Below are 27,654 nucleotides of genomic sequence, written 5' to 3' on the forward strand. Positions count from 1 at the left end.
TAGGATACTTGAAAATATATGCGCAAATTTTAATTTATTACAATAATAATAACAATTTAATGGCTATAAATAAAAATGAACAACAATTACATAATATATAATTAAATATATTACTACGGACATATAAATGAAACAGACTACCTATGGGTCAAAGTGGCTCGTTTATTAAATATTAAAAAAATAAAACAAATTATTATTTTTTACAACAAACAGATTAATTATGTAATGAAAACTGATTTTATTGCTTTTTTGAAAAAGTAAAACACATTGCTATTTTGTTGTCGATCTAGCTGGAACAAAGAAATACGTCTTTGTTTTGGATGTAAGGTGTTTCAATAGGAATTTTAATCTACATGATATTTGTAATCCGAATTCTAAGATTTCCGGGAATCTTTTGGTTGCACTTCTTTTATCAAATAATATCTACCATTGGTTTTATAACTGTACTGTTGACACCAGCGATATTTACTATAGCATGAAATAATCCCATTGGGACATTTTTCATACAGTACATCCTTTCTCATTACAGAAATATATGATATAAGTTTGTTTTTGTATTTGCAGTCACAAATATGCATACTGGATATCAGAATTACCCATCCATAGTACTTACGTATTAAGTCAGCGGTTTCCTAACTTTATGCTACTACGCCTCCCCGAAAAAAAAAATTTTTTCCGCGCCTCCCCTAAAAGAAATTTTTTTTTTTCGCGCCTCCCTTACCTTTTATTGTTTTAATAGATTAAATAATATAGACACGTTTTATGTATTTGAAGATATTATGGTATAAAAATTAATTTATTAAAAAATTTTGGCGCCTCCCCTGGCAAGAGTCCGCGCCTCCCAGTTTGGAAACCACTGTATTAAGTTACATCATAATACATATCCCATCTATTGTGATGTATCTTAAAGTTTCCTTACCTGTAGATAGATAAAGAAACTTTAATAGATATATTATTTATTAGATTTAATACCAAATCTGAGAATAATATTCAAAAATAATTGATAAGAGTTATGGTTCCCTAATTAGAAATTTATTTTAAGAAATTATCAAGAGATTAGTAATCGAAGTAATATTCTCTTATATAGATTAAGTAAGCGAATCAAAATGTTTTAATAATAATTAATAATGTTCTCTACATTTAAACTATAATTAAAGGTTTACCATTTGATTTATAATTAACATGGAAATGAATATAGTTGAATCTAAGTGGAAACATCACATAAATTTGATAAATGTATAGTGATTAAAGTCTAAGTGATTAAAAGAGTAATTGGAACATGCATTTCTGAAAAGTTCGTTCCGTAAATAAACCTTTCTGCTCCATCAATAGACTATTTAACGCAGCTTCCAGGAACATCTGGTGCGTGGAAAGTTGTCGTCGAATGGCCGTAATAAAAGTTGCACAATTTTCGGATAATCTAATATTCTCTAAAAAAAAGCATCGTCTAAGTTTCCTCAACGTTTCTTGCCGTAAAAAATAAATATAGAAGTTATCGTTTCCATGGAACTTAGAAACTCATGAAAACACACACTTTTATTATAATTTTTTTCATTTACGCCACTCAAAGTCATAAAATTTATGGCACGCACGAAAATAATATGAACTATCATCCTTTTATGTATTGACACAGAGCGAGTTAAAAAAATATGCAAAATTACGTTTGTTCCAGAAATCGTTGATCCAGGAACTCGCATATTCGAAACGTCATCAATCAAGTTGTCGGAAAAATTTAATATCGTTTATTTATTTTATTTTTTTCGATTTTTTTTAAGAGAAGTCCCTGGGAGTGTCGGGTCCGGTGAGATTAATAATTTTACTGGTGGAAGGAAAGCATGCAAAAGTAAATGGAAATACCCGATAATCGATGGCTACAGCCGATTCACTTTGTTTGCTTAACAAATCCAATCGCGTTATGCAATTGCCGAACAATCTGTTTTCATTTGCAGTTGGCTCCGGTGTTTGCACGTTCGCAAATGTTGACAATAACAGTCGGATTGGAACTCCGCAGAATTTGTTACTGTGCATGTAGCGATTGTAGATCGAAATGAAGAGAATGTACTCACGAAGCGACAAGAAAAAAAAAAGGATCACGCGGAACTAATCTGGTCCTTAATTGAAACAGCCATTAATTCAGGTCGCTTCATTAAACGGAAAGCGATCTTCCACAGAAACTTCCGCTACTCGAGGAAGGACTTTCGCTTAATTCGTTACGGTTTACCATCGGCGTTGTTCCCGTGATTAACTTGCTGATTTCCGATTGAATTAAAAAAAAGTAAGTAGACGAGATGAGAAGCTAGATTAATCTATTTGTTTCTTTTTAGTCTATTATGTATCAATGACCTGTTTTGACCCGACTATATGAATTAATCAATTACTAATATACAGTTAGCCCTCGGTTTACGCCTGCTCAATTTACGTCAATTCACAAGCTATAAATTGCAATATCTCATCAAAAGCATCACATGCGTCTCCGGAGCCGAAGATTGCCGAGTTCTACATTAATTAACTACAAAAATAACTAAAGACTACAAAAATAAACGTCTATAATTAATCCGTAGTGATAGAAGCGGCACTATGCGGATTACTTTTATGTGAACAAATAATTTTCACCCATAGTATTACAAAATGAAATCATCAACAACATACAACAAATAACTACATAATTTGATAATAAATTTGTGGATTGCAATAAATATGCGCCACCTATTGTCAATTCACAATAACGCCGACGTGTGATTCCTAAACCTATAACAAATGCACTGTAAATATGGGTTCATTTTATGCCGATTGCTTTTGTAGGAACGGAACCGCGGCTATCTGTATTGTGCAATATTAAATCAATTATGTTACTATTTAGTAGTACTGTTCAGAGTTCAAGACTGTAAACTAGGGATCGGCAACCTTTTTTGAGCAACGAGCCATTTTAAAGCTATTGCCTGACTAAAACAATCTAGGGAGCCGCACGTAGCATTGCAATCGCTATTTTTACTAGTGAAATGAACTTTCCAACATAGACATCATTGCTATAGTTGGGAGCCGCAATATATCATCAAAAGAACCACATGCGGCTCCAAAGCCGAAGGTTGCCGAGTCTTACATGCAGTACCACATTGTACTAAGACAAACATTGAAACAGCTATAACGCAATAACACGGTTTTTCTATAATACAGCCAATTCTCCTATAACATGATTAATTGATCCGCGTAATGTGAAAACCGGGAAACTCAGAATTAGTATTAATCGGAATAATTTGTATCGTGTTCTATGGAAATCGCGTTATAAGAAACTTAAAATTAATACAAATCAAATAAACTAGTATTATCCCTTTTTTACATCATTCAAATTGAAATTATCAAAGCAGTTTGTACAAACTGTACAAACTGTAGATTATATAGTCTTTTCCATCAGCGTTATGAGAGTACCGCACTATATGAGGTTTTACTATCTTTGCATAACTAGTTTCTCTATAGCAGTGTTTCCCAAACTTTTCCCATAACGGAACACTTCGTAAATCTTAAAATTTTCACTGAACAACTTCCTTATTTTGTAGGGTAGGTAATAACACTTAATCAATAAAATTTTAAGAAGAATAAGAAAAAACATTCCAATTTGTCTTGGTTTCCCAAACTTATAACATGCTTACAACGTGCATTTTTTATTACGCTTTTGAAATTAATGGGGATTTTCAATGTTTTTTTTCAATCAATTAGAGAATTTGTAAATTTAAAGGAATTAGATTTGCGTAAAGAAATAGAACTTCATTTCAAAATTATCCATCAAGCGTAGTCACTATTTCCATATAAATCGGTACGAAATAATCACGTTATAGAAGACCGTAATTTGATTTACATTAATTTTTTATTTCGTTATTATTTTTTCCAAATTGTCATATAAATTGTTTATTTCTTCAATGAATTAATCAATAAATTTGATTAGCTTAGTTGTATATTTTTGATTATAAATGATCGTAATAATAAAATATCTTTTAAATATAATAAATATAAACGAATTAAATGAATATGAACAAAAATGTTGTAATAAATTTTATAACAAAATAATAACTTATTGATACAAGAAGTAAAAAGAAAATACTTTCTATCGATCTTCATCTTCTGAGTTTTGTTTGCTGTATTTTCTTAAGACAAGTTCAGTAAATTTCTTCAGTCAATCGAGAAGAAAATGTATTTCTTTGACAACTCGTACCAAAAAAAAAGTTTTTAAAAGAATGATTCACATTTTTTAACCAAATTACAGTGGTACCTCGCTTAACGAGTTTAATCCGTTCCAAAATTTCCGGATTTTTACTCGTATAGTGAAACACGTTTTCTCATATAAACCAATCTCAATTTTTCATGATTTTGCTTTTCATATCTATGGTTATTTTTATTCTTTAGATTTTTATTCGGAGACATGCCAGTATTATTAAATTTTGCACAAAAAATCACAAACAACATGTCTGAACACAAGTTTGAAGATTTTGTGATGACATACAACATTAAGATACAACTAGAATGACCACTAACACCAGAAACTGTTTTCCAATTCAAACACATATTTGAGCAAGTATATATTTGTTTATATTACTTTTATCAATTTGGAGGAGGTCTCTTTATACTTTTAATATTTGTTTATATAAAAAAACAAACACAGTGTGTTTATTATAGAAGCCGCACGATGCAAGGTATTGATTACAACAAATAATTATCTTTTAAGCTAAACCCACAGTTTTCTAAAATGAAATCAACAAATAATAAATAACTACATAATTTGATGATAAATTTATGGATCACAATAAATGTGCGCCACCTGTTGACAAGCTCTGATCTGTCAGATTGATTGCTAAATCGTTTGTGCAACCTTTATCGTGGTATCACAGCTGAATAGATTCATGACATATTCCTCAGTTTCTAGTCGAAAATCACTTGGAAAAATATTACGTCTATTTGTCTGTTACATTCTTTGTAGTTTATGCAATTTTTTATATACATTTTGATGAAAATCTCCGTTTTATATAGACCGATTTTATTTCCTACACTTGTATACATAATTTTATTACATAATTCCTATATGTTAACAATTTGTAATGAAACTGTTTGAAGACGGTTCTTATATATTCAAACGATAGAAATTAATGTATATTCTTGATTTAATTCATATTAATCAAATATAATAAAAAATTGTCAATTGTCCTAATTCGAATGATTTATGTTGTTTTTGACAATGCACCAAAAATCGTAAAAAAACCTTCAGTTTAATATGAAGTTTATTTGAAGAATCCCTTTAGTTAATTTAAATAAAACTTCAATTATTGTGTTGTTACATAAGTCTATTCATTTTCTAAAACTTTTATTGAAAACCATTTTTTCTAAAAAATAAATTCTAAAAAACCCTTTATTATTAAATATATTGTCCATTATTTTGCATCACTCTAGTCTCTACTCCAAAGATCAGACAATTTTAAAATGCCATCTCTCCAGAAATTTGCGGACGCCGTAAACATTGCATATCAAATAGCCCTTTGTATCAGTTGACTTTTTTTGAAATTATATATATTTTGTTCTTTTTATTTCTGTATACCTAACTACTCACCCCCTAGGCGTGCGTACCAAAATACGAACGGACTTATGTAACTAGCCAATGCATAGGTAGCTTCGTGGTGGACAGTGTCCACCTTTCACAATAATGTTTTAATGTATGTTTTTCTTGTTTGCAAATATATAAACATTTTTAATTATTACATTATTATAAATAAAACATATTTTCGTCAATTAGAATAAATGTAATATTAATATATTTTCATTAGTAGTATAAAGTTAAATTAGAATAAAATAACTTTGGAATATGAATGGAACAGTGCAGCCTCATTGCAATTCGCATATGTGGCCACCAGGCTTAGGTATTACTACATACGTAAAGGGCTATTACGACCGAGGAAGTACGAAACAACTTTTAAGCTTCTGACATGACAAGGGTATAATCTATTTTGATAGAAAATTATACTCATTATTTTGTGAATAGACTGTCTATAGTTTATGGTTAATGAGAAGAATTACATTAGAAAATGAATAATTGATATTATATAAAAAAAATACATGGACGTTATTATTTCTCTAGATCTTGATCCTTCAAGTGGAAACACGTTTAGTGTAATCCGGCAGAAGCAATTTAAGATAAATCTAGTATTATCCTTTATATTTTCAGAGCAAAGATCCATTCATTCGCACCTAAAGTGAAAATCCCTTTAAAGCAATTGCGCAAATAATGCTCCAGTTGCAGTTTGTTTCTTTTTAAATATAAGTTTACTTTATTACAATTCTCATCGATCCTTTCAGGTATTTTTTTGTTCGCAATTGTTTATATGATCCATTAAGGATTATAAAAGTAAATCATAATTAGGATCAAGAGGATCCGTTGATGCTTAAAGCCGTAAAGGTTTTATGGCTGGAAGGAGGGGAATGTGGAAAGAAAAAATGTCAGCGGAAAGCCATTATTCGATCGGAGATGGTGCTATTAAATTGCCTTGGAAAATATTTAATATCATTAAATTACGTGCAAAATATAGACATAAACAGGAATAATAGCTTTAAGATATCCGCTTCATTCATTTGATAAATTTATTTTGAAATATAATATAATCATGATAATAGCATATATTTATTATACTAACAAAAAATCAAGTAAAAAATATTGAATTTATTTTTCATGTATTAAATTTTGTGGTACAATCAGTAATTTCGATTCTTTATTTAGAAACTGTTAAAATTTTTCAAAGTATATTAAGAATATAGTAACCTATATATATATATATATATTAGATTATATAATTACAATTTAATGAAAAATCTTATATAAACAATAGACATAATTGTGAACGTTACAAAAGATAACTCTTTTTAGTTTATTTATATAGATTTATTAAGGGGAAAAGAGGAGCAGGCGGCCAAAAAATGTTTGTTGCTCATGGACCCAATACAGTATCGAATGCAACAGCAAAGCGTTGCTTTGAATGCTTCCGTTATGGTAATATGGACGTCGAAGACGAGACACGCTCTGGTAGGCCAATCGTCGAAAATGTTGAGAAAATCATAGAAATGTTGAGTCTGGCCGGCATGCGAGAACTTATTCCATTGCCCATGAACTGAAGATTAGCCAGAAAACCGTTTGGAACATTTCATTAAGGCTGGTTTCAAGAAGAAGCTCGATGTATGGGACAAAACTTATTACTTCCACCAATATTTTAATGTTTTATACAATAAGTATATAATTATTTATAAATATATATTTGTAAAAATAATTTTTATTTTTTTAAGTAAATATAAATAACATCAGATATAAATTTTGAAATATATGTACACTTTTGAAGTAATGCGGTTTCTATTTCAAGAAGCATTTTTTTTAAATAACTTTGACACAAATTGGCAAACCATTTCATCAAAAAAGATAATAATTCTGAACGAGCATTCAAGTTTCAACGCGAGCTTCATAATTGCATTTCTGGATATCAGGAATTGTACAAAAAAATAGCAAAGCCATCGCAAAGTTTAATCACTGATTATATTGTCGAAGGGAAAAAATCAACATGCGAAATTGAGACTAATTTTACTTGTGAAGAATCATTATATTCAGGACATAGATCTGATATGCTGACTATCTCTTCTAGTGATGAAGTGATTTCGAGCCAGTTCGAAAATTATGCCAAACACTCTCATATAGCGACGATAATTCTAAAGAAATTTTTTTTTTTGTAAAATTTTTCCGTATAAATTTAGAAGGAATATGTTAAGATTATATTTTTCTTAAATTTAATAAACTTGTCTATGATTGTTAACGTTTTTATAAAATTATGAATAAACATTTCAGAAAGAATATAGTAAGACTAATTATTTTTCTGAAATTTAATAAACCCTTTTTTATGCGATTTTCGGTATATTGTAACTCATTGATTTAGTTTTATGCGGTTGTAAAAAAAATATGTAACGTATCCTTTATTTTTATACGTGTGTCTAGTTCTTTTTTGTGCGATTTATTTTTATGCGTTTTGGAACGTATCTACCGCATAAATAGAGAACCAAGTGTACGTTCATATAAATACCAAGTAAGTTTGTGCTAACGAAAGGACGTGTTTACAATTTAAATAGTAAATTAATAAATTTGCATGAATCTAAAGTTGAAGTTCATACAATGTTAATTTGACAAAATTAATCTATACTAAAATTATGTTAATTATGCTTACATTTTTGTAAGTTTAATCAACTTGAGTTAAGTTAGATTAACATAAATCATCTTAATCCTCTATTGCAGAGGTCCCCAACCATTTTGCGCCCAAAAGCTGATTCTAGAATTTGCATGGAGTTGCTCTTTGGGAACAACAAAATACTGGTCACAGTTTGTTGTGATAGATGAGCCAATGAGGTAACTCCATTATTTGAGTGTACCGGCCACCTTTTAAGGTTAGACATTCAGGAATCATATACATAAATTCATGCAATAGAGGGTTAAGTTAACTACAATTACTTAAATTAAGTCTTGAATTTTAACCCACTTAATAAAATTAGATCATATTAATTTAAATTGAGTCAGGTTTGAAGGTTGAAGGTCTATATGCTGAACCTCATTCATTTGACTGTCCATCTGTGATGAACAATGACCCTATTACTGCAAGCACCGAGGGGCTCACAAAGGGCCTGGCTTGACCAGGATTTGAACCTGTGCCCACTAGCTAACCATTCGGCTATTAGAAGCCCTGAATATAATATAAATAAATAATTATTTTCACAAAATTATTATTTATATATATATTTTAGAAATGATCAGCAGTTGCATAAGTGTATTATTTGAAGATTTCTTCTATAGTAAGTACATGGTCATTTACGCTACATTGTCTGAATTAACCTATCTGTTCAAATGTATAATTATGTTCTATTTTCAGATTAAGAGTTACTTGTTTCACATATTCATCAGTGTAAAGAAAGACATTTTCACAATACTATTATTAATTATATATATATTTTTCATACTAAATAATATAACAATTGTTTAATTCAAAATCAAAGTAGAAACTATATAATTTATAATATTAATATAGATAACAAGGATTTGATAAAAACATATAATATCAATAAAAAAAATCGTCTAATACGACCTAGACGAAATGATATGCATTAATATTCATAGAACATCCGTCGATGAAACCTGATATACATACAAAATGGAGATTTATATATTGAGCTTTATTCTGATCTCTGGAATAACGAAGAAGTTTTGAATAATATATGAATCAAATCTATTTTATTTTCTTATATCATTCATTGTCATATCGAATGTGTTTTTATCAACCAATTTACTTTTATTATATAATAATGTATAGTATAAATGCACATGCGTGCAAAGTTATGTTAACATCAGCTTTTCAATTTAAATATATTTGTTTACAAAATTTCAAGAAAAATTCATCATGACTTTTGTAAAAAAATATTTTAATTTTATTGAACATTTTTGAAAACAAATATTTACTTTATTGCATTTATAATTTAATAAAATATCCAATATAAATTTTGTTTAGTATTACTATGGTATTTACTTAAATACATCTTGATTACATGAAAAATATATTTAATATTTTTAATAATGTAACATTAATTACATCATAAACTAGTTTTCTCCAAATTTGAATACATAGAAACACATGCATTGAAGTTGTAATTGAGAAATGTCCATTTAAATTATCAACAATCTAATCAACAATCCGGTTTTCTGAAATCCAAATAAAGCAATTTCGCAATTAACGAATTTTGTTCGGGCGTACACCAAGTCAAATTCCCGACGTCTGTCCATTTCCATGGCACAAATTCATTCGCATTCCGGCCGCATCCCTCATCAAATCACCTTTCTGTTTAATCAAAGTCCCAGTAACCGCGAATAACCCAGTTACACGCAAAACCGCATTTAAAACGACGTTTCCTCTATTGATTTTATTCTATATTTTTTTTTAATATTGATTTTTGTTCATTTCCTTCTAATTATTAAGACTGTCTGAAGTAACGTACAAAGATCCGTCCTAACGTACAATGATTTTTTCAAGTACGATTGAGTTATCTGCCTATTACCATTATTTAAAAAATATACAATTTAATTATTAAATGGCGTCGGGATCCCATGGAAGTGTGTACGTAATTATGAAAGTGTACTCTACATTTATGCGAACAAAAGATGTGATTAAATAGTAAATGAATGTATATAAAAATTAAAATTGACGTACAATCAATCCGAATGTACAATGATATCAATTGAAGTACACGGAACATTTACGTTGTGTGTTGGATATTTGTATATAAATATGTATATGGAATCGGAATCCAACGGCAAAGTGTGTGAGTGCATGAAGATCGAGTACGTTTGTACAAAACATTTATATGAAATATATTAAAATAAAATGAACGTCAAGGTCGTTTGTGCGAACAAAAAGATGTTTGAGATTTAGTTATAAGATTTACATCTTTTTAAAAATATATAAATATATAACTAGTGTCGAAGTCCAACGGTAAAGTGTACGTGTGCATGAAAAACGAGTACGAAGCAAAGTAGCATATTTATGCATGAACGTCGAGTATGTTCGTACGAACAAACAGATGTGTTTATAAAAGAAATAGTAAATTAATGTATTTATATGAATCGTCCGATTACCGTACAAATATTTGTCTAAAATTATCAAGATCCCCACAATCAAAATCCCAACTATATCGAAATCCCGACTACCATAAAAATGTTATTGTAGAAATTTATAATAATTAAAGACACTGTCGGGACTTCGATATACTCGGGATTTTGATTGTCGGGATTATGGTAGTCGGGAGTTTGACATAGTCAGGATTTAGATATAGTCGGGATTTCGAACGTCGGCATTTCGATACACTCGGGATTTCGAACGTCGGGATTTCGAACATCAGGATTTCAGTTGTAGGGCCGATAACTTGATACATAGAGTACTGCAATTTATGTGAGTTTGAACTGTGCTCTAATTATCAGGCAAAATAGTGTTGTCAGATTCGTGATTTTTAATTAATATTTTAATTTTTATAGTTTATATTTCAATTAGTTTAAATAATAACGACTATTTTTCTATCCATTTCAATTAGAGCCTCTGCTTACAGATATTGTTATGCTTCCATTAAGCAAAGTTCTCTCAATTGTATGAAAACATAAATGCTCTTGAAAGTGCATCCGTGCATGACGTAAGAAAGCGAAGAATATAATAATTCTCTTCAATTTCAGCACAAGCTGACCCAATTCGTGAGGACAAATATAATATTATCTTTTCGATGTTTTTTTTTTCAATATATTTGGTGAAGAAAAAATTTCTTAATTATTATAAAAAATATTTTAAAACATTGTTTTATTATACTTTCATATACATTTACCTAAGAAAGAAAGTCTTTTTTTTTTATTATTTGTTTTATATGGCTAAGTATTACACAAATTAAATAATAAGAAAAAAAATCTCTCTGTTGGCTTTTTAACAAGTTACAAAGTTTCCACGCAAAAAAAACCTTTACTTGTGTTTGTAAAATTTTGTACAGAAAAGTTTTTTAAAACTGAAAACATAATAAAATCCCGACCTAATATGATCTCTTTTATAAACTTTTTTTCAATAAAATTCCTTAAGTAAATTATTACGTTCTAATTAAACAAATATTTCTCGTTGGGTTTTTCAACTTTTTTCTAATTATTTATTATATATTGAATAATAATAATGTTTATTCTATCAGTCGTTCAAAAAAATAACATACAGTAATAAAAAAAACTAACTAAATATATATATATAATTTAAAAAAAAAATCAATTGATATATTCTGCCCGAATATATTTATTATCATAGTATTTTTAAATAAACATATTAGCAATTTGTAATTTTAGCATTTATTATAAATTGGTTATGTTTTTGTAGTAATAATTAATCAAAAAGTTTACAAAAAAAAACTCATCATTATTGGGTATTCGTATATAAAACGCACTTCGTATTAAATTCACTTTTTATACTATTTATATTCAATTTTTTCCTTTTAGGAAATTTGGTGCAAATAACATGTGAATTAATATTACATGTCTAACTTCCACATGCGCTAAAAATGAAATAAACATGAAGATACCAACAAAAAATGAAACGAGGACGAATATGAATTCCAATGCCTTAGAATATTTTTTACTACATTTACTGCCACAGCTTATTGCAGTGAAACTGAGGGAGGAAGGAAACGAACAAAAAAAAAACAAAGAGAATAAAAAAACGTAGTATTTTTTTCTTCCTCTCGAAATGGATTTTCGCAACGCACACAAGTCAAGGCTGTACGCGCAATAAAAGGGCGACTACGAAAGGTCACTACCATAATAACATCGGAAATCATAAATTTCGAGCCCTAATCGAATCCAAATTTATGTGGAAATTTGTAGCGCATCACAAGCTAACTCGGATTTATGTGCAATCCAGTTATAGTTTGCATCCACCGAAAATACAAAAAAAAAAGAAAATTCATGCGGACGTTTTCTAATGTTGATGTAATGCGAAAACAACGTCTATGAATAACTCATCGACATTCTGATTTATTCAGGTCGACATTATTTCGCATAATTAAATTGTATCTCGGTGAACTCAATTTTTTTTTTCGTATCAAAAAAATAATATTATATAAGAATGTTTTATAACAATGTAAGGAAAGTCCCAAGTTTTATCCACCGTAAGGAAAGTAAATCTGAGGATTTAAATTTCATTATTGCCAATTTCATCTCTGCGGAAGTTTTATGATTTCCTGAAAAGATGTGATTTTTTTTCAATTTCTATGAATAAAAAAATGTATTAGGTTATTACATTAAATAATATTGAAAATATAAAACTATATAAAATATTTCACTAAATATTTATATGATAATTCAAACTTATACAAATAAAATATACTAAATGTGCGAAATTAATTTCATTAAACATTATCATTAATAAGTAATGAATATAATTATACTTTGGTTAACATTACCTCTGATAACGAGACTTTGATATAACAAAGTTTGCAATTATCCGAAAATAAATGGTTAAAATATGGTCCAAATTTATACAAGAAAAAAATAACATTAATTAGTAATTACGTTACGCAGATATTGAATCAACTGGGTTAAAAAATTAAAATAAAAAATATGTTAGAAATTGTGGTTTTCAGTGGGAGGTTTAAAAAGTACTTAAGTTATATTGAAAACGTTTTAATTATTTTTTCGGAGAAAATGAATAAGTATTAATTTTAAGCAATTTTATTCTTCGTTTCTGAAGTGAAATGTTAACAACCAAACTTTAAAAATGTGATTAAATGATATTGTTTAGTGAAAATTATTCTCATTTAGAAAGAAGTCTAAAACAATCAGTGTTAAATGCAATATATGAAAAAGAAAAAGAACACAAATAATCAAGTTTTATGTAATATTCTGAAATATGATTTCACATTGTAAGTAATTTGTCTGTTTATTTCAAAAAAATTTGTCTGTATTCAAAAATTCGTCATTTTTTTGTTATTATAGAACTGAACTTCAATATATTATTAACAATTTGTTTAATTACATAAGAATAATTAATATTAGTGACGTAATTTTAAATTAATATTATTATACGAACGTTTAAATTTTCATGTTAGAAAGTGTACATTGAGTTTGATGTAATTTGTAGTTTATTTAAGTTAATCGTACAGTTATATTAGTTTCAGTAATTAAGTACATCACTGTTTGCGGTAATCAGGAAGGTGTGACTAAGACAGTTAGTTATTACCGACGTATTTAAGCGAAGATTAACCGACTTGGTTAGTTTACTCGAGACTTTACAGCATCGCAACTCTAGGTCGTGATGTCTTTACTATTTCGAAATACCGCACTCGCTCGGAATTACATTCAAACTTATACTGGTTGTAATATTTATTGTTATGATAACTGTTAATCATTTGTATAGAATAGAAGCAAAATTAAAATATAATTGCCAATACTTTAGTATATTGTCAATTTTAGATTTACTTAAATTAATTAGTTTCTAAATAATAGTTTGTGACATAAAAATGAAAAAATTAGCCTTGTGGTTAGGGTGACCCTGTACATATTGGTGTAACGACCTTGATATTTTTGTAAATTTCAATTCTGCATCATTTATTGAGTGAGAAGTTATATTTCTTTGTTTTATAATAAGTAAACCTAACATATTACAGTATCTCGAAAAAATAATCTTGACAAATATGAAGTTAGAAAATTATACTTAAATAAAATATTGCTGCAAGCATCAAGAGGGCTCAAAAAGGGCCTGGCTCGACCAGGATTCGAAAAGACGCCCACGAAATCGAGGGTAGGGCGACTTATCCATTCAGCTATTAGTCGTCCCTATAATCTTGATCTGAATGTTTATAAAATAACCAATTTCAAATACATTCATTGTTGTTAAAGTATTTTATTTTATTTCTTTAAGTTAAATGATATACAGTATAACATATAATTTGTAAACATGAATTTTCAGTTGAAAGTAAAATCTGTGATTGCTAAAAATAGACACGTCGATTTAAATCAATATTGGAGATGAAAAAGGCGTCATGCATGGAACTATTAGAACCGAAACATATAAACATTATTATTTATATTATATTAACCTTTAATATTTTTTTCATATATGTGTATGTATTGTTAAAACCGTACTAATCGAGGAACTAAATATAAACCACGTAAAAATAGACTTGATTGTTTAAACGCTTGAAGCTAGCTGGCAAAGTATTACTTTAAATAACAACTCACTTCTGACGCTACTTTTGAAAATTACAAAAGTACCGTCACTAAAATCACTGTAACTTGTGAACTAAACGTTAGATTGCCATGAAATTTTGAAAAGTGTCGTCTAAAGGTTGGATTATAAGTTCATGATGATAATAGGATTTCGAGGAATGGAGGAATGGACAACTTGGATTCTTTGGATATAAATTTATATGACAGCTTTTATATTTTTCTTGATATTAAATAAATAAGAAAAATGTATATGAAATCACAAACTAATATCACTGATTAACATCAAAATATAATTAATCAACAATATAATAATGAAATAAAATTGTAAAAATCTGAAATAAACCATGATTAATGTTGATAATCAAGTAGATTAATTGTCATTATTAATATTTTGGCTTTGTGCAAGTGAATTGTGCTTGTTGCAAGATTCACTTGAGCACATCCACAAATCCATCTTGCAATCAGTATTGTTATGCAAACGTGCATTGTTATGCTTATTGCCCGTGTGGTTAAATATAGTCTCGTTACATATTCAGAGCACGCTTTATAAAATGGTCTTTTAACTGCACACTCCATATCAACGTCATCATAAATCACAACACGAGACTTGTTGGGATTGGGTATCAAGGATGAAAAACAAACAAACAACAATGTTTTTTTGTCCTCATTGAATATCCAACACGGAAACATCTCACAAAGTGCAATTTCCTTACCTTCCGAAAATCCGCTCATCCCGGTTGTTTTTCTTCATTTTCTTTCTTTCAAAACACGTAAATATTCTTATATTATTGGGTTTTCGTCGGGAGTAACGTACTGACGGAAACTGTAGTCAGTAGGTTGTAACATTCTTCACCGTGTCGACGTTTAATTAACAAAACAGACAGACTATGCAAATCGCCGCCTACACATTTCCATCACTTGAGTTCCCGTTATTTTTCTTTCGTAATAATTACTCGGTTATTATACAAATAATTAGTGGAAACTTCCTCCCTTCGCATTCCCGAGCGTTGCGTCAGCCTGGAGTTCTGTAAAGTACAAATATGTGTTATTCATTTTGTAAGTTTTGGTAAGTTGATAGAAATGCGCAAAACGATGAAAGACTTTAATTATAAACGTCAAATTATGACAGCACAATATCAAAAAATAATTAAAATTATAATTATTTAATGTTAATACATAACCTAACAAGAAGGTCGGCTCTTTATTGAGAAATGCGGCTATTTCATATTGGTGGCTATATTGGAAAATACATTTTATTTAAAAATAGCAAATGTAATGCGGCTCTCTCGATTTTTTTAACAGACAATATCTTAAAAACGGCTCATTGCGACACAAAGGTTGCCGACTTGACCTAACCTAAGTTCTTAATTTCTCAAGATATTACATATCCTAACTTTGCATAACCAAACATTTACTATACTCCAACACACAAACAATCTTAGGTATAAACTTAAAACAGGTTGTGAAACTAAGATAAACTTAGTTAACTTAATCTAACATAATATAATTGCTGTATTACCTCACAAGATATTACCAATATAATTTATCCTAATATTATAAAATAATAATAAATTATTATTAATTAATATATTATTCTATCATAACTATTTACCTTCTTTAGATAAAAGTAATCTAATTAAATTTTAAATCTTGTACAAGGTAATGTTAGCTAATGTAACTTAACTAAAAATATAGACTTAACCTAATTTCTGTTAACCTTACCTAACCTAATCTAACATAATGCAAACTAGCAAAACTTAGAGCATTATAACTTAAGTTTATATTATAACTTAGTATATCTTCTTCCAAATTACCCAAATTATACCTAGTATAGCCTAAATAAACTTAACATAAACTCATGTTTGAAATAACTTGATCTAACTCTACTATGACAAGTATAAGTAACATAAAATAATAAAAACCTAAGTCTAACATAAGTAACACAAAATGCATTTGTCAAGTTTCGCTACAAACTGTACCTTAAAACTTAAATACAGTTAATATTTATAGAGAACTTGTTACATCTCAATAAAGTAGCATAAACGTTGCGTTCTGATAGAGACAGAAATGTACATTTTCATTAAGAATCGTAAATGTACTTGCTTCATAAGTGTCCTCTAAAATTTCAATCCCTAAAGGCTTTATGCATTTCGTTTAAGCTCACCGTCATTTTTACTGCCACCAAGCATACATCCCACGCGTCTAGACTTGAGCTCACCCCTTTCTTGCTCTCAGTTTAACGACCATCCTTAACGAATCTCTTATACAAAATAAATTCTATCCCCACTCAAGCCCACATAGAATTTCAAATGAAGAATAGAGCATTAATCGCGATCCGTGCGTGCGCTCAGAAAATGCAATGACGCAACAAAACGACGATCGAAATTCCTCCGCATTTCATTTTATCTCAGACTGACGTAGTTTTGTTTTATTCCAATTTTGATTTGAAGCAATTAATAAAAAAAAGACCCGGAGGAAATCTGCATAATTTCCATCACTTGTATTCAGCACATACGCAAATACAATAATGCCTTCAACTCTACAATCCAGTTTTATGACTACAATTTATATCCTCACGCATTCGTCGCTCCCATTTCCCTTTTTTTATTCTTTACATTCTTCGTTACTTCTATTTTTTTTCACTTCTTCCCTTTCTGTTTTATTTCATTTCCGTTCTTTGTTTCCATCCGTCACTAATGTTGGCGACGTGGCGTGCGCTCCAGCAGAAATGTTAATTTTCGTAGAGAACGCACGGAAATAATCCGGCGATTTATATACATGCGAATTATTCATTTTAATTAATCTCGAGTTAAAATAATCCAATTCATACACGAAACGAGGGGAAACAAATAATATTACGCATACAACCCCCAAAATATTTTTTCGATTTAATTTCATTTCAAGATTGTATTCAATATTTTAGGTGTTAAAAATAAACAATTAAATTTTAATTTAAAAACAATGTGAAAATACGCAGCGGCGTTATTGTGAATCAGCTTAAACTGAGCCGGCGTAAACCTAGGACTACCTGTAATATTTGTGTTTTCACTTACTTTAACCTACCATAACTTTCAAATAATTGTAGGTAACCTAACCTAGTCGTATCAGAGAAATGTGGTAATAAAACTTCTTCCCTTCTTCATCAATCATCGAGGATCAGTACTGTATTAAAACCTAGCTTTATCTATCTAATCCAGTCGGTAGTCTAGAGTTCCGGAGCCACGTGTGGCTCTTGTGATGAAAACTGCGGCTTTCAGCAACGCTTTCAAATAGTTAAAAAAATATTTGAAACAGACTTCCACAATTTTCATTGGTATTTTAATATTCGCTGCATAGACGTGTTAAAAAAACGTACAAACAATTTGATGATATGGGTATTTCCATATTCAATCTTGTACCTTTGGTAACAAATAGCTAGATAAGGTTTGTATTTTAAAAATACATACACTTTTTCTTTCATTTGACGTGGTAATTTTACTGCGCGCTTTTGTCCTATGCGTTTAGTTACTGCACGATTTCGTCTGCGTGCTTTTTTTACGGCGCCAAACTTTACCAATCCAATCTAAATGAAAATAAATAATGAATTTTTTTTTCAATTTCTTTTTAAACATACAATTTTTAAAAGTAATTAATAATATTACCTAAAACATTGAACATTGAATTGTTGAATGTTTGTATGTTATTTCAATAAAGTTCTGTTAATATATTCTATGTTTGCTAAACAAATTAGTAATAATCTTAATGTTATTCTACCGTTAAATAAAATTTTCTAAACTTGAATATTGTCTAGGATTTTGCATTTTATCTTACTCAAAAAAAGAAATTGGCAACTTAGACACTTTGTGGTTAATGTGATAATGATCTCTATATATGTTTCTAACTATTACTTATATAAACATTTCTCTATAATAAACTGATAAGACTGATGTCTATTATCGCTTTACAAAAAATAATGGTTATCGATTAAATCGTGATGAGCTCTATTTCCATAATACTCGATCGATTAAACTAATCAAAACTCAACTGTCGATTACTTAGAAGGATTACGAAAAGTTTCGGCATCCGAACAATGCGGGATAATAATAATTGATTAAAGTTCGGGACATTATTTTGGGGTAGAGGGATGGCATCCGTGCGGATGGAGCGATAATTAAAGTTCGAGCAGTTCGCACTAAATACCTACTGATAAGATCTATAAAAAAAAGAAAAAGGTAACAAAACTTATTTAATGGTATTGATTTGCCCTAGGTTTAAAACCAGTTAAATTTTATAAAAATTCGGTAACCGGTTTTCAAATTTTAGAAAACCGCTTTTAGATTCTTATAATTATTATTAAATTAAAAATGTAATAAAAAGTCAGTATTCTATTTATGTAATAAGATAATAAAAAATATATATTTATACATTTTTATTTTAGAACATTCTCATTTTTTTTGTAATAATATTTCTGCAAAAAATTCTAAAAAAATAAATTATTATGAAATACATTTTTACTGATTTTATATATAGGTTTTTGTTATGTTTGTATTGTTTTGTTTCATTTCGTTTTATTAGTCAAATTTCATAAATATTGAATATATTTTAGATTATTATTTTTTGTTATTCTGTATAGTATTATTATTTTTTTTTTTTTATATACAATTTTTACATTATTTATTATACATTTTTTATTATTCGTTTTCTTATATGTATGCCCCTCAGTTTCGGTTTGTTCGGCACGTTCCTTGGAACCGGTATTTTGAGCAAGCTTGTTGCTTTTTTCTTGTTCTATGTCTTCGATCTGTGATTTTGTATCCAATATAACATTTTTATTTTGAATTTGTTGATGTCGTTTTCCATCTTATTTCCTCTGGGACCCTGTTATATTGTACAACGTCCTACACCAGCAGATTGAAATCATTTATTTAGAAAATGATTCAATTTTAAATTCGGTTTTTATTGTACAAAAGTAGTTTTTTTTATAATTCCTAGCACCTCAGAAACTCCACTTTTAATTAATCCACCCAGTTTGTTAAATCATTTCACCACGTCTGAAAGTTACTTCCTTTGTAATATTAAACGTAATGGAGACGAACGATAGCGTTTGTGTCTTTTAATAAGACGTCTTCGAAAGCGCTTCGCGTTATTCTCTTGCAAGATTTGTTTGTGGTGGCTTTCAGTAATATCGTCGAATGAAGACGGGAAGACAGGAAATAAAAAAACAAGATTGAAACACTCGCTGTCCTTTTTTTCTTCTTCCCCGGAAGCACCACGGTTTATGTGCGTGTACTGTTGGGGGTTTGTTGGATACATAAAAATGTATTTCGCGGATGCGCTGGCGACTTCTTTGGTCCTTTTAAAGAAGTCATTTCCATAAATACGGTTGAGTGCTCATCGCTATAAAAAGCCCAGCCACGATGATGACACGCGCCAAAAATATTATGTAACTTTTGGCCCGAGTCGCCATTCTGCACTGCACTGAAGACCTACAGTAAGCCACAAAAGGGGTTCCCTCCGAGTTCACGATTGAATCGTATCCACTCGGTCGTAACATGGACTGCATCCTGCGGTCTTCCAACGTCCACGAAACTCTGAAATGCACTTGCTCTTTAACAACGTCGCATTTAGATATGCTTCAACGAAATCAAATCCATGCTTTTGACATATACACGTTCCTTTCTAAAACAAGCTTTTACTGAAAATATCTGCGGGTTGGATAGATTCCACGCTGAAATAATTAATTTTAGTGAAACCTTGGTTGTCAAATATTATTGTTCCTTATAGATTCTATAATATAGAATGTAATATAGAAATACCTCGCATAGTCTGGGTAATCGGACTGTTTGAAACCAGAACAATCAAGTACTTTAAAAACGCATAAAAAGATACTTGATTGTATAAATTATTTTTATGTATCTCAATTATTTAATTTTTTTAATTTTCAAACCGGACTATCATGAATCTGGACTGATCGTAGCCAGACTATTTTATTAAACATCTTATGCAATTAAAAATCGTATTCAAAAGTATTTGTCCAGTTGATTTACAAATTGAGAAAAAGTAAAGTAAAATTTGTTCGATTTTACTTTGTTATATTTATGGATAACTTCAAAGCGATTTTATAATTACAGAAATATTGATCTGAATACGAACATGACTTTAAAAGTGCCATTAAAAGCACTTATGGCCATAACAGAGAAAAATTGGGTGAATAGCCAGACATTTTAAAAGGTTTGTAATAATCCCGTTATGCAACGTTATAAAGGAAGGTCGTAAATTTTTTTAACAGATTTTCGCTCTAAAATTAAAACGATGTCCACACCAATATTGTAAATTTGATCATTTCATGTTTTCTATATAAAAATACATTCAGAAATTAATTACTTTATTGATATGAATCAACTGTTAGATTCATGTACTCATTTAATTATTTTATTGAATTATAATGTAATAATTTGTTTAATCAACTTTAATAAGAGTTGCAAAATTTGGACTAGTTTAGGTTTTTTTTTTAATGTTGAAAATTCAGTAATCTTTTTGTCTTGATAAACTTTGTTAATTTTATATATTTTAAAAATTGTATAATCTAAATAAAAAACGTTATATTTTTGAATATAATACTATATTGTAGTAGTTTTTATATAACGGGATTCTCGTACAATAAAATTGAATATAACAATAGTCATACCAAATAGGTTATTTGTATTATCCATGTTAAACGATGAAAATTCTTGTATTAAACGATTTCTTATAACGATTTCATACATACGTATTAACCGCGTTATATTGGAGTCTTTTCATATTTGAACATATTTTTTATCAATAGACAAAAAACATTTCCATTTAGAAAATGTTAATGTAAACTGTAATAGAAAAAGCTTATCAAAGAAGATGCCTATATAATTTTATATCCGTCAAAACTTTAAAAATACGTCATTCCGTATATTTTTCTTTATTGTAAAAGTATCATTATAAAATCAGTAATTTTATCTACATCAGTTGTCGGTGAATCGCGGTAAATTACCCAAAATGAGGTAATAGTGAATTACTTGGGGTGAGCAGATTAACTTTGTAAATTTTTGTAGAAAAATTTCGATCAATTCTGTAAACCTGTAAAAAAACAATTTATACTTTATAAAAGTAATATTTAATTACTGAAACATATTTCCTTATTCAAACAGTGTCTCTCTTAAGGTGAGATCTAATTTAATCTCTTATGTTCAACGAACTGTCGATGTACTCGAGTATTAGTTCGAAGCCGTTTTATTAAATAAACATTAAGGCAGGAAGCGAGGTGGCCGGAACAAGTTTCCCTTCATATAAGATTAGTATAGTTTAAAGTTTGATTCCGCAAACGCGCCTACGACCCGGAAAACCTTTAATCAAACTCGCCAAGTTTCTAAGGGACAGACCGGAAAGCATATTGGAATAAATCTGCCACCGTCAAATTGAATTATTAGCCTGATATAGCCCGAATAAATTCCCAGTGTATTAAAAGAAAATTGGAGAGAAAATGAAAGAGGAAGAGTCGGACAACAGCAACAAGAACAACAAAGAAATATGTAGGAGTTGTAATAGAATGGGATTGAAAGGATTTTCGTATAGGCCATGGTCGGAATTCGTGTAAATAATTGATGTGGAAGTGAAAAGGCATCCGAGGAAGGAATAGGCGGAACTGTGCGTGAAAAAAATGTCCTGCGAGGGGGTCTCAGAGTTGTCCTTATACGTTTTTACTGATTAAAATGAACAGCGTTGCTTGGAAGGATTACGGGCCAAAATACTTTCAAACCCTATTAAAATTTATGAGTTTATTCCTCTTATTTCTGGAAAAGAAAAAGGAGAGAAAAGAGGACATAGAATAACAGTATTTAGGAGCAAAAATATTTATACTTCTTGATTTCAATTACTTGGAAATCTTATATTTTGTTGTTTATATAACAGATTTTGTTATTTAAGGCCGACCAAATACATTAACATTTATTATTTATTACTAAAAGTAAATAGAATGGAACAAGATATTAACTAAAATAATAATGTAGACAAATAACATCTCTCTCGTGGAATTTATTTTCACGTTCTCCGTGTTCATCACAATCTTATCATTTTTATTGCATGGTTTTTCTATACTTGTTTATACTTTGCCAAAGTTTGTGTATAAAAACTTTGTACAAGAACGATGTTTGTAAGCCTTGTCTTATTGTCTTAGATATTTTAATTAATATGTTATATAAATTAATTGGAATTAATCAATCATTAGTTCTTGTAAGTATTTCCATTCTCAAAATTTACCATCAGGTAATTATTCTTCTTCTAAAGTTGCTGGTTCTTCGAAATTTGTACTTACTAAAACTTTTCTCGATAGCTTTCTTATAAGAGGCTTTCTCTAAATTAACAGGAAATAAAGACTATACAATACAAGATGTTAAAATGTACCTTACAATTAATAGTAACATTCCTTGTTTCAGAAAGTAGACAAGAATAATAATACTACAATTTATTGTTTTTATGAAAATAACAACACAAAATTGAAAAAAAAAACATATATGTGAAATAATGACTTGTCTATGTATATACGACATAAAAATCTATGTAGAAATTCTGATATTTGCAAAAGCTTATACTTATTTTTTTTTTCTAGATAGTGAAGATATTTGGGATCTTCGTAGAAAATGCTGAGGATTTCGGAGCGGACGTTGGAAATGTGGATGTGGCAGCACTCGCGGAAAAAACTTTGCTAAACCGTGGATGAGAATCTACAAAGATGAATAAGTCTGAGGTGATGGTCATCGGTTCCTCGGAAGCGATGTGGTCGATGAATCAGACCTTCTCCTGCCAAGACCGAGAGTCCCCAGAAACAGAACTCTACCGGTTCATCACAAACGGAATCCTGCTGAACGTCATAGGAGTTCTTGGGATCGTAGGAAACATAATCTCAATGATAATCCTATCAAGACCTCAAATGCGATCTAGCATCAACTACATCCTGACCGGCCTTGCCAGGGTGGACACCGTACTGATCATTACCAGCATTCTACTCTTTGGAATTCCAGGAATATATCCTTATACTGGTTATATGAGAACGTACTACTTCAACGTGTATCCGCATATTGTGCCGATTGTATATCCATTGGCTATGATCATGCAGACTGCTTCTGTTTATCTAACGGTTATGGTTTCTTTGGATAGATTCGTGGCTGTTTGCCATCCTTTAAAGTCTAGATCCATATGCACGTACGGCAGGGCCAGGGTCTACGTAATTGGGATCTTCATATGTTCTGTGCTCTACAGTGTGCCTAGATTCTTTGAGGCTAGTGTCCAGGAAGAATGGGACCCAGTTGCAAATATGAGCATATACTGTGCTTACCCTTCAGAATTTCGACAAAGTCCTAAGTACGTCACTATTTACGTTTACTGGTGCTACCTAATCTTCCTCTACTTAATACCCTTCGTCAGTTTAGCTGTTCTGAATGTAGCAATCTACAGACAAGTGAGTAACAAATAATATAACTACATATAAATTACATAACCAATATTTCATTATATTGAATAATACACTGTAGATCTGCAATTGTTATATATATGAGGTTCAAAGTTTTTAAGTAAAATCAAATTCAAAATATTACTTTCCATTATAATTGCTTGATTCACATAAATAATAAATGGTATAGATTTTTACTTTTTCACTGTTTTTTATAATCTAATATTTTGGAATCAACTTTTGGAATGTCAATATTATGTAACAACTGTCACTATTAAAATAATTAACAATATTTTTTAATAATTATTATATTTGATCTGCATTTAGTATAATACTTCGAGTGATATATTTTTTATTTATGGTGTTTTTTGTAAAAATAAAATTTCAGTATCTTGTGGCTCTGACTATAAATCATTTTTGACATGTCTACACTGTGCTTTTGATCCCAGCCATAAATTTTATTTTTCAGCATTTAAAAAAATGACTTACATTATGAAAGGATTTATCCTCTTACTGCGGTTATTAATATATGTCAACAATGGTTAATGGTTTTTTAATAGAGTTTAAAAATGTGAAGCATCAACTATGTAGTAGTGTATCTACAGTGTATTATTAAAGTTGAAACTAAACTGGGTTATATTTTTTTATTATAACTGGATTCAATTGTTTCCTGTTTGTGTTTCAAGTTGGTGCCTTCCGGGCTAAATCGATACGAAAATGTCTTTGGCATTTAGGGTTGCACGAATTGCAGCATTTGATTGCTCAACGAAACGGGCCTGAACTTTGCGAAGTGGAATCTGGAAGGCATCAATTTCGAGAGAGTGAATTAAGCTGAAGTCTATAAAAGCGACGTGCGTGGGCTTTCTGATTGCAGATACGAAAGGCGGATAGGGAGAGGCAGCGTTTGTCGCGTCTTCAGCGGCGTGAAATTGGGTTAGCGGTGATGCTGATGTGCGTGGTAATGGTGTTCTTCCTATGCAACATATTGCCCCTCGTGATAAACATTATAGAGTCGTTCAGTTTAGAGTTCGTGGGTGCCGATATGCTGGACCGCATGATCAAGACTAGCAACCTTCTCGTCACGATCAACTCTAGCGTCAACTTCATAATCTACGTGATCTTCGGCGAGAAGTTCAAGCGTCTCTTTCTGATGCTCTTCTGCAGTCACGGTTTCTTCGGGGTCGGAGGTCGTGACTCGCCGGACGGCGCCACTCACGATGAAAGCTTCATGTCGAACGGCGACAGGACGAGCATTCGTCTGCACAGGCAGAACACCGCCGCCAGTCGGAACGGCTTTAATATCAGAACGAATGGGACAAGCGTGAGGGACAAGAGGAGCAACAGGATACGGGCGCCGAGTCCTGGACCATGCGTCTACTATCCTGCGACGAGGGGCAAGGACGGGGTTACCACTACCACAGTTGCCGCAACTACCACTTTCAACACGCAAACCTCTGTTCCAAACGCCGACTGGACGGAGCAGAACGGATCTTCCTCGACCAATTCTACCGGATTCTGAACTATTACCAATACTTTCTCGATACTATTCCACGGACCAAAAGGTTTTTTTCTAAACTAACCCACACTTTTATTTCTAGTCGAACCATGCATCCAATAATTCTTGATAGGCCAGATGTATTGCATTTGATCGCGATTTTAGTGCTTCAATTATTTATATCAAGAGATTACCTAGACTTAGCGCATAATATGTTGCATCAAATGCAATTACTTAGAAGATAAAATCAAACATCATAAATATCTCTAATCCCATCATGAATCATTTGTTATACTGCATCCACACTAAGCCTGATATGAGACATAAATGACAGCGAAGATATCCGAAAATTAATTCCTACAGTATCTACATAGTGACATAAACTTATTATATTTGGTATACATAACAGCTTAATACGCTATCGGCTCTGTCGAGATAGTTGCACTTCTATCTAAAAGAGTATATTGGAAACATGATACAAATATACAACAAATAATACTGTACATAAGCTACATATTTTCCTTGTAAATAGTAACAATCCTAGTAAAAATAATAAGTGCAATAGTCTTTCTATTTTTATCATATTTTTTCTATTACGTATATGGTGAACTGCTCTCATATTTACGAAAGATGCGCGAACATTACTTAAATATTTACAATTGTACTTTCTCTAACTCCCATTCATAACTATGCAAGTTGGTGGTTAAAAGATACTAAAAAAAATGTACATTTGTATCATGGATTGGAACAGTATGGATAAAACATATTTCAACACGATCATTTCGTTTCACCTAGTTAAATTAACTAATTAATGTAATAGATGAAAGTTTATTTAAAAAAAAAATAATTTTAGAACCAGATATTGTGAAATTCAGTTTTATATATCGGATTTTGTAAATCGGGATAAGAAACTAAAAAAAATATTAGGTAAATAATTAATATATCATAAAAATACTTCGTAAAATATAACTTTACAAAATATTCACTGTAGAATTGAACCTAACAAATTCAGTTATAACATAGAAGATTGTAAAAAATAATTTCTTGGATTCGACAAAACAAGCCTCATAATATGTAAATATTTCATAAAGTGGAATCTAGTAATAACGTTCTTATATACATTTTATAGTATTAATAAAACTTTCAAACTAAATTAATTATATTATCACTTTGGTCCACTTGTGCTAATAAAAAATTGTTAATAATAATTGGGATATTTAAAGTGAGATATATTGTTTAAAGTTATTATGATTTTGTGTGCATTCATCTGGGAATAGAGATTTTTATTTAATATGTTCTTACAAATTATTACATTAAATGGAAAGTCGAAAAGAAAAACGTTTAAATAATGTGTTTAAATTTATTCAACAAGATATTTTCATCAAAAAGTGATTAAACGTTATTGCCATTATGGTTTCATAAATCTAAAACAGTTGTCAAGTAAATGAATATATTTGAAACAGTCAAACAAATACTTGATCATTAATACTATACAGAAATACCTCACATAGTGCGGCTATAACCAGCCCGGATCTACTATAGTCCGGTTAGGAAATTTCTAAACAAACTATATTTTAATTCATGATAACAAATTATTTTATACATAAATGATTATGTTATTCATCTCAGTCGCCTTTTTATTTTTTGTATGTATTTCGTTTTGTCTGGTTTCAAACAGTTTGGGATATCAGAGGAATAGATTACCCAGACTATACGAGGTACAGCTGCGGCAATGGCCTTAGTTTTTAAGTACAGTGAACCTCGCTTAACGATCATCTCGCATAACGAGTTACGTTTCGCATAACGAGTGACGATGAGAAGAGAAGTCCCAGATTGCGCACCTTCTACATCATTTTTAAAACTTGTGTACACATATTATATGTATTTTTTAATATGTTTCACTCTACA

At 30.1% G+C, this 27,654-nt stretch overlaps 1 protein-coding gene across 2 annotated transcripts in view; it reads left to right on the plus strand.

Moving 5' to 3' along the window:
- LOC108559101 (FMRFamide receptor) overlaps positions 1 to 26,531 on the plus strand; it is a 45,461-nt gene extending 18,930 nt beyond the window's left edge. Inside the window, exons 1-3 of one of the 2 annotated variants that reach the window (XM_017916245.1) lie at positions 15,811 to 15,860; positions 23,412 to 24,260; positions 25,126 to 26,531. In XM_017916245.1, the coding sequence (XP_017771734.1) occupies positions 23,535 to 24,260; positions 25,126 to 25,770 (1,371 nt within the window). In that variant the 5' untranslated portion in view covers positions 15,811 to 15,860; positions 23,412 to 23,534 and the 3' untranslated portion in view covers positions 25,771 to 26,531. Of the gene's footprint in view, positions 1 to 15,810; positions 15,861 to 23,411; positions 24,261 to 25,125 lie in introns of those variants that run through there. The other variant, XM_017916244.1, reaches the window with a different exon arrangement.
- Positions 26,532 to 27,654: the final 1,123 nt, after the last annotated feature.

Source organism: Nicrophorus vespilloides, unplaced genomic scaffold (genome assembly GCF_001412225.1).
Source record: "Nicrophorus vespilloides isolate i.1.1-1 unplaced genomic scaffold, Nicve_v1.0, whole genome shotgun sequence".
Taxonomy (NCBI): Eukaryota; Metazoa; Arthropoda; class Insecta; order Coleoptera; family Silphidae; genus Nicrophorus; species Nicrophorus vespilloides.